General features: G+C 42.4%; 2 protein-coding genes across 2 annotated transcripts; both read left to right on the forward strand.

Annotated features, from left to right (window-relative positions):
• Positions 1–1,897: 1,897 nt before the first annotated feature.
• On the forward strand, positions 1,898–5,823 carry LOC131246714 (pentatricopeptide repeat-containing protein At2g13420, mitochondrial-like). Its single transcript, XM_058247064.1, has 2 exons — positions 1,898–3,627; positions 4,371–5,823. The coding sequence occupies exon 1, from the start codon at positions 2,002–2,004 to the stop codon at positions 3,577–3,579; it is 1,578 nt and encodes a 525-aa protein (XP_058103047.1). The 5' UTR covers positions 1,898–2,001; the 3' UTR covers positions 3,580–3,627; positions 4,371–5,823.
• LOC131247159 (pentatricopeptide repeat-containing protein At2g13420, mitochondrial-like) lies at positions 4,758–14,078 on the forward strand. Its single transcript, XM_058247592.1, has 6 exons — positions 4,758–4,783; positions 4,865–5,027; positions 9,615–9,793; positions 10,246–10,362; positions 10,618–11,503; positions 12,294–14,078. The coding sequence occupies exons 1-5, from the start codon at positions 4,758–4,760 to the stop codon at positions 11,453–11,455; spliced, it is 1,323 nt and encodes a 440-aa protein (XP_058103575.1). The 3' UTR covers positions 11,456–11,503; positions 12,294–14,078.

A 14,078-nucleotide genomic window follows, 5' to 3' on the forward strand; every position in this document is an offset into this window, starting at 1 on the left:
CTACCGTTCTCACAACCATCTAAATTTAGAAGGTCATCAATTGCCAACCGTCACTCGAATCGCTGTTAGTAATTCATTCTGCTTTATTTACTCTTTTATACTGACTATACTACATCTACATTTAGATTAATAAAATTGACATTTGGCCTTTAATTTTTTATTTGCTTTCTTAATGTTTATTTTATTTACGAACATGACTAAACTATTATCGTCGTGATAAAAGTCCGTCTTCAAGACAAAAACTTATCGGAAGGACTGACTCTCCCTTTTATAAATCACCCCATTCCTTTTCAATAGGTGGTTGAGTGGTCGGCTAATCTTCAGAGACTTTGTCTTAATTCAGCTGACAATGCCATGAGTTGTGCACTGTTGTACGTTTTCATGATTCAATGATTGGAACCAATGCGTTGAGCCATGACTCAACATAGGTCCGAGGGTGATCCGATCGACTTGGTAGCTGGCTGGGCTGGTCATGGCTAAGGTCTTCAAAAGGGTTAGGCTTGCAGCTTGGATGAACCTCAGCCCAACACACATCCACCTTCAGTTACACATGAGGCACATGAGATGAGATTAGAAAGGTTTCGAACATGAATAAGATCCCCATCACTCCTGATGGGCCATAGCTCAATAATCAGATCTATTGGACGAATGTAATCACTTGATCATCCAAAGTGGGGACTGCTTATTTGAGTTATTACATGTACGTATGGCACGTGTGCAATTTCTTAGTGCATGCATGTGGGCCATCGCATAATCTGCAACACCATTTTGAATTTATGCATGTATGGGTGACTACCATTAATCTGATCTAATTCAGTAAGTGGTAGCAAACTCACATTAATCCCAATTTTTTAATTTAAGCTAGCAAACTTGATTACTTAACATTGGTATACTGGCACATGAAGCGTGGCCAGGAATGCGACGATCAGACCATCCCACCATCCAATTGGTGGACCAAAAAGGCGTGATGGTTGTCCAAAGTTAGCAGGTAAAATCAGACGGTTAAAATCGTCCGATCAGAGTGACACGTGGACACAAATAATCTATACTCTTGCACAAATCTACCTTATATTTTACATACATACACCTATGAAATAAACAGTCCTAAAGGAGGCGCTCTTGTTAGGTGGGTCATAACCGAAAAATCGAATGAGCGTATATAGACATATTTGGTCAATTAAGGGACACGTAATGGATGGTCGGAAATAAAAGTAGTCAGAATCGTCTGATCAATATTATTGTAAGTATATATCCCATCCAATGTGTTATCCACTATTTTAACGGTTTGGATTTAGATACGTTCATGCTAGATGTACCATGGATGAGCGCAAGTGTATGATCTTTCATACTCCGCAAGTAGGTCACTCTAAAAAGAGAAATTCTCACCTTGGTTTCCGTTACCACCGTTTCGTTTGGGGTGGCCGACATGCCGTTTGGTGCGGCCCACATGAGTTTCATATCGGGCGCGGCTTCGGCGGATCCCGGACTCACCAAGGTGGGTGGATCCCTGACTATGGGGCCAACTATGATGTATGTGACTTGCATCCAATCCGTCCATCTGTTTTGACAGTTCATTTTATGCATTATCACAAAAATTAAGTGATAAAAATGTTATGTGGACCACACAACAGGAAACAGTGGTCAATGAGTATCCACCATTAAAAACATCCTGGGGTCCACCGGAAATTTTATTTGACATCCAACCTGTTGATGCATTGATTTTGCATCGCTGACTGAGACGGACCAATGACTATACAGCAAAGGAGGAAAAAGCAGGAAAGTCGTGGTTTTGGCAAACAGAGGATCCGGACCCGACTTGCAAAACTTATAGACGGAGTGGATGGATCTGATGAGAATCTCTGTGGGCCCCACACAGCTTCCGACTACAGGAACTCTCTATGCCCCCGGGCACAGCAATCCGCTTCCACAGCTAATGAGGACTTCACAGGCATCCAAACCACCCGCTAGCCTCTCGCTGGTGAAGGTTAAGCACCGTCACCGATGTCGCTCAGGTTATCCCGTCTCGCTCCCCTTCCTTTCTCTTTCTCTCTCAATTTCAGTCCCTTTTCTAAATTACGCCTCTTCTCTCACCTCTCTGAAGCTCATCTGGAGTTGGGGTTTTCAGAAGCCCTAAAACCTTCAAAAGACGCAGATCATCTCTCCCAAATCCTAATCCAACATCACAACCCATTTCACACCATCGAATCCTCTCTCCAACTCAGCGGAATTAGGGTTTCATCGCACCTCGTTCTTCAAACCCTCCTCCGCCTTAGAAACCTCTCCAAAATCGCGTTAGGGTTTTTCACCTGGGCCCACCACCAGCCCAATTACCACCACGATGTGGCCGCTTATGATCTCATGATCGACATCCTGTCGAAAGTCCGGCAATTCGACGTCGCCTGGCAACTGTTCGTCGAAATGTCCCAACGAGGTCAAAACCCGACACCAAATACTTTCGCTGTTTTAATTCGTCGGTACATTGCTGCTGGGATGACCAGGCAGGCGATTCGTACTTTTGATGACATGGGCTCGTTTTGTGACCGAAAGACCGATCTGGGCCACTTCAATTTCCTCCTTGACACACTATGCAAGTACGGGTACGTGAAGATCGCGACAGAGATTTTCAATAAGAGGAGATCCGAGTTCATCCCAGATGTGAAAACATACACAGTTTTGATTTATGGGTGGTGCAAGATCAATCGGTTTCCAATGGCTGAGAAGTTCTTTCGGGAGATGATTGATCGCGGGCTTGAACCCAATATAGTCACTTACAATGTTCTTTTAAATGGGTTGTGTCGGAAATCTAGCTTGCACCCGGAAACCCGGTTCGAGAGAACTATTCAGGCTGCGGAGAACTTGTTTGAAGAAATGCAAAGAAGAGGGGTGGAGCCAGATGTTACAAGCTATTCAATAGTTTTGCATGTTTATAGCCGTGCGCATAAGCCTGATTTGTCACTTTGGAAATTAGGGCTGATGAAGGAGAGTGGGATTAGCCCGACAGTTGCGACATACACTTCTGTTATTAAATGCCTTTGTTCATGCGGGAGATTGGAAGATGCAGAGAAATTGCTCGATGAGATGGTGGGGAACGACGTTTGTCCATCTGCTGCGACCTATAATTGTTTCTTTAAGGAATACCGTGGAAGGAAGGATGCTGATAGTGCTTTGAAATTGTATAGGAAGGTGAGGAAATTGTTGATGTCAGAACCTAGCATATTGAGTATAAATTCATATAATATTTTGGTTGGAATGTTTTCTAAGTTGGACCGGATGGAGATAGTGCGGGAGTTATGGAATGATATGAAAGAGAGTGGGGTCGGGCCAGATTTGGATTCTTACACATTGTTGATTCATAGGCTTTGTGAGAAACAAAAATGGAGAGAGGCTTGCCAGTTTTTTGTGGAGATGATAGAGAAGGGTTTCCTTCCACAGAAGACCACATTTGAGACATTGTACAAAGGGTTGATACAGTCTGATATGTTGCGCACTTGGAGGAGATTGAAGAACAAGCTTGAGGAAGAGTCGTTGAAGTTCGGTGTAGATTTTCAGCAATATCATTTCAAGCCTTATAGGAGATGATGATACCGAAGGTCTTGGAGTATGAGATTGTTGTGCTACTACCGTTAGGTATTTATTTAGCATTTCCTTCTGCTAGTGTACACTTAAGGTGCGTTTGGTAACACCACTGGAAGCTACTCTGGCAACTTCTCCTTCAAAATAAAAGCAATTCTAAAATAGTATAAAAAACACAGTGAACAGCTCTCAAACACATTAATACTCATCTCCTATTTGAGACGAGCATCTCATCCCTCATAGCTTCAAGCTGCCAAGCCATCCCCCTCATTGTTGGCACTTCTCCACCATATCAGTCACCCTCCGTGGGCACCCTCCTGATTTGGCCCACGCGATTGCATTACTGGACTCTCCTTCTACGATATCTGTCAACAGGCAATGCCGCAGCCTCCATGTAGTTTGAATCCTTGAAACTGACAGGGCCAGAAAACTCCATCAGGACGATGCCATTGCTGTCCCAAACAGCACTGCCCACACCTGCTAGCCCAGGATTCACAAAAGAGCCCCCATCGAAATAAGTTTTAAGCTGTCCACATCGGGGTTGCTTCAATTACTTCCATGAACACATCAGCACCTCCTCCCAGTTAATATCCAGCATGGATAACAAGATACCTTTGAGCTGGGAGTCTAATTTTGCCTAGACGTTTGTTAAACTGAAAAATCTTCAACGGTAGATGCCGGAGAAATATTCCCATTAAAAGTGCTTTTGTTCCTTTCAAGTTCTATAGACCATAGTGTATCAGATTCAACTATGCCACACCTCAAATTTGTTCATCATTTCCTCATCTGCTTTGAAGTTTGCAAGAGGATCAAGCCGCTTGGTTGGAAGAGAATTCTTTCAGGAGTTGAAGAGAATTGTCTGGGACTTTTTTTTTTTCTAAGGATTGTTGGGATACCATCAATGCCGACTTCATGAGTTTCACTTTCTCTATCACGTTTAATGGATCCCCAATCGGGCTCTTTCCTAGTTCCAGAGTGTTGCATGAGGGTGACCCTCTATCACCTCTTTTATTTATGATTGTAGCAGAGATTTTGAGCTTATTGATGTCTACGGCAGTTAAGAGTTACGGCTTCTCAAAGGATTTGAGTTTGGAGGTCAGGAGCTTTCGATTTCCAATCTCCAATTTGTAAACTATCAGCTGATTTTGTGCGAGGCATCTGTGCATCAGCTCTAGATTGTCAAAATGGTGCCGGATGCTTCGAGGTGGAGGTTTGGAAGAAGGGGCTAGTTCCCAGGGCCACTTGGCAGAAATGTGGAGTCAAATATTTGGAAATCTATGGATTTGATCAGTTGGAGAGTTGGGCAGGTTATATCTTCCATTCCAGGAAGAGTGGACCAGCTGTTTGAGGAAGGAACAAGGTTCGTGCTAGGGAAGGGGGACTGTATTCGGTCTTGGAAGGATGAGCAGTGCTACCTGGCGATTTTCTCTCTCGTGGTGAACAAGGAAGCTTGGGTTAGAATCTTTTGAGATGGTGGGAGGTGCTGGGGTGTGGAATGTCATGCTGAGGCGTAACTTACATGAAGAGGAGGAGGCAGACTTCATTGTCATTCTGAAATCTTAAAGCACAGTCAGGTTGGACTGATCAGAAAAGGGTTGCAAGGGGTGGAAGAAGAGCCCAGGTGGCCTGTTTGTCTCTAAATCATTAATGCACAGGCTTTGCAATTAGAGAGTTGCTCATCACCCGTGTGCCTTTATTTGGAAGGTCACTCTCTCCCTTAGTGCAAACATTCAAGTGGACGACAGCAGCAAACAAAATCCTCTCAGTTGACAACCTTGAAGAAATGAAATATAGCGATGCTGAACAGGTGGGTCATGTGCAAGAATAATGAAGAGTCGGGGGACCATCTTTTCATCGGTAGCCCAGGCAGTTTGGTCTCATGTTGGCAACTTTTTGGAATCAAGTGGATCACGCATGGTTCCTTGATGTTATCACAGGTTGGGGAGCAGACCCGTTTTCTAATCGTGGTAAGGTTTTACGGAAGCTTCCTTTCGCAATATTTAGGGGGATTTGGAAAGAAAGGAACGGTAGAATTTTCAAAGGCAAAGCCCTTTGGATTCCTTTTTTCTTTTTCTTTTTTTCTTTTTAACGATATGCGGTGGGCTTGTATTTTTTATTTTGTTTGCTTACTCCGTGTGGAATGACGAGAGGGTCACTCGTTCACCTTTCAATTCGTAATGTTGTCCTCGTTGTAATGAATTTGTTATCTTCTCAAAAAAAAAAAAAAAAAAAAAAAAAAGAGGAGGAGAAAGCTTATTGTCGAAGTGGTCCTCTAATTCTCATTTAAACCAAAGTAGAGTTGCCTATTCACAATTCACATTCACAAGAATGGTTGAGATAACACAATTAGTAGAGCATTGTTTTACCAGCTGAGTTGAAGAGATCACACACAACATTAACACAACTCTAAACAGCAGACATCAATGGCCAACCAGCCAAAACATAATTGTAGAGATGGACAAACGGAGTAAAATGCAGCAGATTGGGAGAGAAGTTCATTTCCTGTTGTGAACAAGAAGGAAATCTTCACAGCACCCAGCTTAGCAAGATTGTCTGCTGCATCATAGGCCTCTCGAGACACTTGAGAGAAGCTCACAGGATGCCAACCACATAGATCCCTAGCTTAATCGATAAGGTCCGTCACTTTCCAAGGACATGAGCCAGATCTAGCCCATTTGATAGCGTTGGAAGAGTCCTCTTCGATAACCAAAGGGAAGTTGAGATCCACATATCTTTCAAAAAATGTTGAAATCCACATCCTCTTTGATAGCCTGAAGAAGCACTACAGCTTCTGTTTTTCTAGAATCTTTTATACCAATAGACCATACAACAAATGCCTGCTTATCCGGATTACTGAAGGAATAGCCACCAAAATTAACTTTGAGGCTGACGATAGGGTGATGCAAACCCTAAAGGAAAAGTAAATAAATTAATAAGAAAAGAAAGAGATTGTGGGAAAAGACCCAACAATCCTCTAGCCGAATGTTAGAGATCACAAATGCAAGACTGTGAGCAAGCTCAACAGTCCTCTAGTTCTAGAACTAGAGACCACTCTCCCTCCCTTCAACAGCCACTGTAGAGAAAATAAGAGAATTTCATAAAGAGAATATTAATCAGCCTGTCTTATTCCATAGGCCATAGGTCCTATTTATAATTGACCTTACAATCTATAATACCAGATATGGAATCTAAAAATATGCAAAAATAAGAAAACACCTAAATAACAAAGCATTCTAATTAAGAAAATGCCTAAAATAAGAAGATACTTAGATAATAAAATATCTAAAATTATTCCCGGCCTAAAATAAAGATATGAAAAAAAGAGTAAATTTCCTAATCTAGAGATTTAAAAGAAAATGACAGTAGAGATGAGCTAAAAAGGGAAAGTGGGCATTTCTTGTGCACACGTGTGGAGCGTGCACGTGTGGGATGTGGCGCGATTACATCACAAGGGGACCTTTCCACCCAGCTGATCCTATCTAATCATGCCACCCACAACTAGTAGCCTCCTCTCAATTTGAAATTAGTATGGGTTGAGAAAGGCCTCTGAATCTGGAACCATCAATTTCCCACTTGAAAAGAAGCCTGAAGATCTTCTTCACCATTGATTTCGCAGATTTAATTTTCCATTGAAAATCTTCTGATTTCTTTCAAGCCACATAGACCACAGTGAGACAGGGAGACTATCATACTCCATGGGAAAAACTCAACCTGTAATAGTCTTTATGGGATTTTGGTGATTCCTTTTATCAAAGATATAGAAGATCATCGTCAACCCTACCATTACCTTTCACAAAAAAAAAAGGAAGACCATTTTCAACCCACGATTTATCCCTATTTTGCATATGCTCTGGGATAGAATACATGACTCTGTAGTCATGTGCCAAGTAGCACTTCTATCAGGGTACCGGTGGAAACAGTGAATGTAGCCGTTAGTGCCTATGTCTGAGAGGGAGATTAATAAGGATGGCATGATGCCGATATCAGTTGAGCTGTGTGGCTGGGTTTGTTGAAAATCTTTGCAACATCAGAGGCATTTTTCATAGTTGGAGGGGATCCAAGAACTATCATGTCAAGGAGGAGTTCCATGGCCAGGATTGTCACTAAGAACCTCACCATGCCACCTCCACTTAAACCACAAGCCATTTTGGATCCATGCGGTGGTCCCTGGTTAAACACTTCATTTAACTGAGGGAGTCTAGTGGTCCCTGGTTTCCAGCTTCTGGTTTTCTCTTGCTAGCTTTGTATTTTGGCCTCTCTTTTTTTTGTCAATGAAACTTTCTCACCTTTTCCACACACACACACACACAATAATAATAGATAAATTTGTTGGATGGATCCATGCAGCCAATCACTGTATTCACAACTCACTTGATCCTTGCTACCTGGATATGGATACATTATGGACAGATGAAATCTATGCCAACCATGTGTGGATGCAGTTATTGAGTACGACAAGGCTCAGATTGGGAGGATCCTCAAAAGTCAAAATCTACAGTTAGGGCAAGGATCGTTTGCTGCTCATAACATAAGTGTGTTAAAATAATCCTTATGTATATTGCTGTACAAAAGTTAATGAAATTCAAAAGATATAGTGAGCACCTTTGATAAGCTTGTTTAGATGCTTCTTATGTAAGCATGTATAACCAAGCATGGTAAAATACTTGTGCATAAGGTGCTCACTCCTAGACCTTATATATATTCCAAAAGTTGGGATCAATATCCTACTCACACAGGCACATGTTTCGTGACAAATGCAACATTATCTTTTCTGGAGTTGGATCATCCAGATGGGGAGATTTGAATGAAGCTGAAGTGCTTAGATCTCTACAAACACATGCTGTAGATTCCCAAGTTGTAGTACTTAGAGAAGCTCTAAGGACAGATGCATTCACTATTTATTGCTGTTTTTGTAGAAAGTGAGATCAAGTGCAACAAACAAAAAAGATTGGAAAACTACTGGTTGATTTTCTTTTTATCCTGAAAAATCAAGTTTCCAAATACTTTATGCTACTTTTGGGTGTTTGCTGTGGCCGACAGGATGTGCTACCACCAAATTGTATGCAGTTGGCATCTCAAACATGATCCGAAGAAAGCGGGAAAATGTTAACCTGCTTAACCGTGGTTCCAATTTCTGCATTTCCCGAAGCCCCAAATGCATTATGTGCAATTGGAAAGGCCCCGTCAATCCTGGTTTGCAGTATACCCAATCTCTGCCTAAACTTCTATCAATGAAGGAAAGCAAGTCCCAGTTTCAACCGAAACTGTTGTGACTTGTGAGTGATTGGGAGGGTCTAATTTTCAATTTAATGTTGCCAGGACTGTCTTGCAATCACTGTTTAGTTCTGCTGGCTGCATGTGGGCTTTGCAAAATGGTGGCTATGCCATCCAGATCTAAATAAATAGACTGATCCTTTCCATACTATGACCCCTTTTTTTGTTGAGCTGAATGCTGTTACCATTGGGTCTTTACTGATGCTGATCGTGGTTGTATCAACACTGATCTTAGACTTCATAGTATGGGCAGAGTCATCTTATCTGTGACAGTAATTGGATCAAGATAACTCTAGCACCATTTAGTAAGCCATACGGCAACCTTACCATGTCTTTAATTTCATTCAAATAAAAAATGATAATATGAAAAAAATTGCTCATAATATTGGTGCATTACTTACACATGGATGACTCATAGTGGGAACATGGAGATTGCCTGGATGAAAAATCTGGCCACTCAATGTTGCAGCCAAGTTGATGGTTAGGCCGGGCTATTTTTGGGCCAGGACATCTACACAGTGGGACCCATCTGATGAACAGCTTAGGTCTTACACTCGTGTGCCATGTTGACATGGTGGTGGCATGTAGAGGTTCTATGTAATTCCTGTCTGTGGGACTCTCTCTCCCTCTCTCTCCCCCTCCCTCCCTCTCTGGGTGTTTGTTTTCTCATACTTACCCTGCATGCATCCCAAAACAAAATTGAACATGTCAATTTAGTTTCATGCAGCATCTCTCTGACTTCCATGTTCACATAATTGGTTATGCAGGTTTTAGCTCTTCTCCTGCTCACTGCTGGCAGAGATCCTGGTATAATACCTCGCAATGTGCATCCTCCAGAGCCAGAAGGCTTTGAAGGAAGTACCGAAGTTGGAGGAGGTCAAACCCCCCCACTACGCTTACCTCGCACGAAGGACGTCTATGTCAATGGAATATCTGTAAAGGTCAAGTACTGTGATACCTGCATGCTGTATCGAACCCCCCGCTGCTCACACTGTTCGATCTGTAATAACTGTGTGGAACGCTTTGACCACCATTGTCCTTGGGTAGGGCAATGTATTGGATTGGTAAGATACCTGTCATAGAACTCGTGTGCGTGGTACAATCCCAATGCTAGCCAGGGGGAGAACTATATGGTCATGATGCTTCACATCGTGTAGTGTCCTGATGTGCCCAGACTGTACAAGTGGGGCGATGTTTATAAATCCAGACTGTTGGTTTAATGGACCCACTGGGTGCTGGATGCTCCAAAAATCCAGATTGGACGATCCTAGCAATTCAACTTCTGGGCGCTTCTTTCCTGGACTTCTACTGTATTTTTACGTTTGTATATTTGTTGGAACCATCTATTTTAGGCTGCTCCATGAAGTTTTTATCTTTCAACCTGTGAGATTTTCGCAGTATCCTCATCGCACTGGATCCATCAGTTCAATGGTCTGGATTTAGTGAACGATGGGCCCAAATTTTCAGAGGGTGGCATCATTATGCTGTGTATCTGGAGGTTCAGGCTGCTGAAAGGTTTTGGATGTTTGAATTGAAGAGATTCTAGGGGCGTCCACATCTACAGCGGAGCCATGATTTATGTGACCATGAGACCCACTTGTATAGAATGGAGGCATCAGGATCTCACATCTAGAAGCTTAAGGAGATTCAGGATCCTATAATTCCTCACTGTTAATTGATGCATGTGGAGTTGAAGGAAAGCTAAAATTCCGAAATTCAATCACCAAAAAGAACAAAAATCTCAAGAGTTTTCGGTTGTTGGTGTTTCAGATATGGCTCTCTCTCCAATATAGTCACTTACAATGTTCTTTTAAATGGGTTGTGTCGGAAATCTAGCTTGCACCCGGAAACCCGGTTCGAGAGAACTATTCAGGCTGCGGAGAACTTGTTTGAAGAAATGCAAAGAAGAGGGGTGGAGCCAGATGTTACAAGCTACTCAATAGTTTTGCATGTTTATAGCCGTGCGCATAAGCCTGATTTGTCACTTTGGAAATTAGGGCTGATGAAGGAGAGTGGGATTAGCCCGACAGTTGCAACATACACTTCTGTTATTAAATGCCTTTGTTCATGCGGGAGATTGGAAGATGCAGAGAAATTGCTCGATGAGATGGTGGGGAACGACGTTTGTCCATCTGCTGCGACCTATAATTGTTTCTTTAAGGAGTACCGTGGAAGGAAGGATGCTGATAGTGCTTTGAAATTGTACAGGAAGGTGAGGGAATTGTTGATTTCAGAACCTAGCATATTGAGTATAAATTCATATAATATTTTGGTTGGAATGTTTTCTAAGTTGGACCGGATGGAGATAGTGCGGGAGTTATGGAATGATATGAAAGAGAGTGGGGTCGGGCCAGATTTGGATTCATACACATTGTTGATTCATAGGCTTTGCGACAAACAAAAATGGAGAGAGGCTTGCCAGTTTTTTGTGGAGATGATAGAGAAGGGTTTCCTTCCACAGAAGACCACATTTGAGACATTGTACAAAGGGTTGATACAGTCTGATATGTTGCGCACTTGGAGGAGATTGAAGAACAAGCTTGAGGAAGAGTCGTTGAAGTTCGGTGTAGATTTTCAGCAATATCATTTCAAGCCTTATAGGAGATGATGATACCGAAGGTCTTGGAGTATGAGATTGTTGTGCTACTACCGTTAGGTATTTATTTAGCATTTCCTTCTGCTAGTGTACACTTAATGTGCGTTTGGTAACACCACTGGAAGCTACTGTGGCAACTTCTCCTTCAAAATAAAAGCAATTCTAAAATAGTATAAAAAACACAGTGAACGGCACTCAAACACATTAATACTCATCTCCTATTTGAGACGAGCATCTCATCCCTCATAGCTTCAAGCTGCCAAGCCATCCACCTCATTGTTGGCACTTCTGGGAAGTGGGAACTACTGAAAAGGAAATTGGCATCTAGACACCCCGACTCCTGAGCTTCTTCCACCATATCAGTCACCCTCCGTGGGCACCCTCCTGATTTGGCCCACGCGATTGCATTACTGGAGACTCTTTCTATGATATCTGTCAAGAGGCAATGCCGCAGCCTCCATGTAGTTTGAATCCTTGAAACTGACAGGTCCAGAAAACTCCATCAGGACGATGCCATTGCTGTCCCAAACAGCACTGCCCACACCTGCTAGCCCAGGATTCCCAGAAGAGCCCCCATCGAAATAAGTTTCAAGCTGTCCACATCGGGGTTGCTTCAATTACTTCCATGAACACATCAGCACCTCCTCCCAGTTAATATCCAGCATGGATAACAAGATAACTTTGAGCTGGGAGTCTAATTTTGCCTACACGTTTGTTTCAACGGTAGATGCCGGAGAAATCTTCCCATTAAAAGTCCTTTTGTTCCTTTCAAGTTCTATAGACCATAGTGTATCAGATTCAACTATGCCACACCTCAAATTTGTTCATCATTTCCTCATCTGCTTTGAAGTTTGCAAGAGGATCAAGCCGCTTGGTTGGAAGAGAATTCTTTCAGGAGTTGAAGAGAATTGTCTGGGACTTTTTCTTTTTTTTTTTTTTCTTCTAAGGATTGTTGGGATACCATCAATGCCGACTTCATGAGTTTCACTTTCTCTATCATGTTTAATGGATCCCCAATTGGGCTCTTTCCTAGTTCCAGAGCGTTGCATCAGGGTGACCCTCTATCACCTCTTTTATTTATGATTGTAGCAGAGATTTTGAGCTTATTGATGTCTACGGCAGTTAAGAGTTACAGCTTCTCAAAGGATTTGAGTTTGGAGGTCAGGAGCTTTTGATTTCCGATCTCCAATTCGTAAACTATCAGCTGATTTTGTGCGAGGCATCTGTGCATCAGCTCTAGATTGTCAAAATGGTGCCAGATGCTTCGAGGTGGAGGTTTGGATGAAGGGGCTGGTTCCCAGGGCCACTTGGCAGAAATGTTGAGTCGAATATTTGGAAATCTATGGATTTGATCAGTTGGAGAGTTTGGCAGGTTATATCTTCCATTCCAGGAAGAGTGGACCTGCTGTTTGAGGAAGGAACAAGGTTCGTGCTAGGGAAGGGGGACTGTATTCGGTCTTGGAAGGATGAGCAGTGCTACCTGGCGATTTTCTCTCTCATGGTGAACAAGGAAGCTTGGGTTAGCATCTTTTGAGATGGTGGGAGGTGCTGGAGTGTGGAATGTCATGCTGAGGCATAACTTACATGAAGAGGAGGAGGCAGACTTCATTGTCATTCTGAAATCTTAAAGCACAGTCAGGTTGGACTGATCAGAAAAGGGTTGCAAGGGGTGGAAGTAGAGTCCAGGTGGCCTGTTTGTCTCTAAATCATTAATGCACAGGCTTTGCAATTAGAGAGTTGCTCATCACCTGTGTGCCTTTATGTGGAAGGTCACTATCTCTCCCTGAGTGCAAGCATTCAAGTGGACGACAGCAGCAAACAAAATCCTCTCAGTCGACAACCTTGAAGAAATGAAATATAGCGATGCTGAACAGGTGGGTCATGTGCAAGAATAATGAAGAGTCGGGGGACCGTCTTTTCATTGGTAGCCCAGGCAGTTTGGTCTCATGTTGGCAACTTTTTGGAATCAAGTGGATCGCGCATGGTTCCTTGATGTTATCACAGGTTGGGCAGCAGACCCGTTTTCTAATCGTGGTAAGGTTTTACGGAAGCTCCCTTTCGCAATATTTAGGGGGATTTGGAAAGAAAGGAACGGTAGAATTTTCAAAGGCAAAGCCCTTTGGATTCCTTTTTTTCTTCTTCTTCTTTTTAACGATATGTGGTGGGCTTGTATTTTTGGTTTTGTTTGCTCTCTCCGTGTGGAATGACGAGAGGGTCACTCGTTCACCTTTCAATTCGTAATGTTGTCCTCGTTGTAATGAATTTGTTATCTTCTCAAAAAAATTAAAAAAAAAAAAAAAAAGAGGAGGAGAAAGCTGATTGTCGAAGTGGTCCTCTAATTCTCGTTTAAACCAAAGTTGAGTTGCCTATTCACGATTCACATTCACAAGAATGGTTGAGATGACACAATTAGTAGAGCATTGTTTTACCAGCTGAGTTGAAGAGATCACACACAACACACAAGATATACCTTTTATCTGATTCCAATAACTAATTTCAAAGAGTGATGATAGAAAAGGTCTTTGACAGAACGTAAGCGAACCCCAGAACAAATTTCAACCTTCAATTAATACTAGATCTCATCACTTGCTTATCCTTAACACAACCCTATATAAGTTAATATTTCTATCTTTAA

Source organism: Magnolia sinica, chromosome 5 (assembly GCF_029962835.1).
Source record: "Magnolia sinica isolate HGM2019 chromosome 5, MsV1, whole genome shotgun sequence".
Taxonomy (NCBI): Eukaryota; Viridiplantae; Streptophyta; class Magnoliopsida; order Magnoliales; family Magnoliaceae; genus Magnolia; species Magnolia sinica.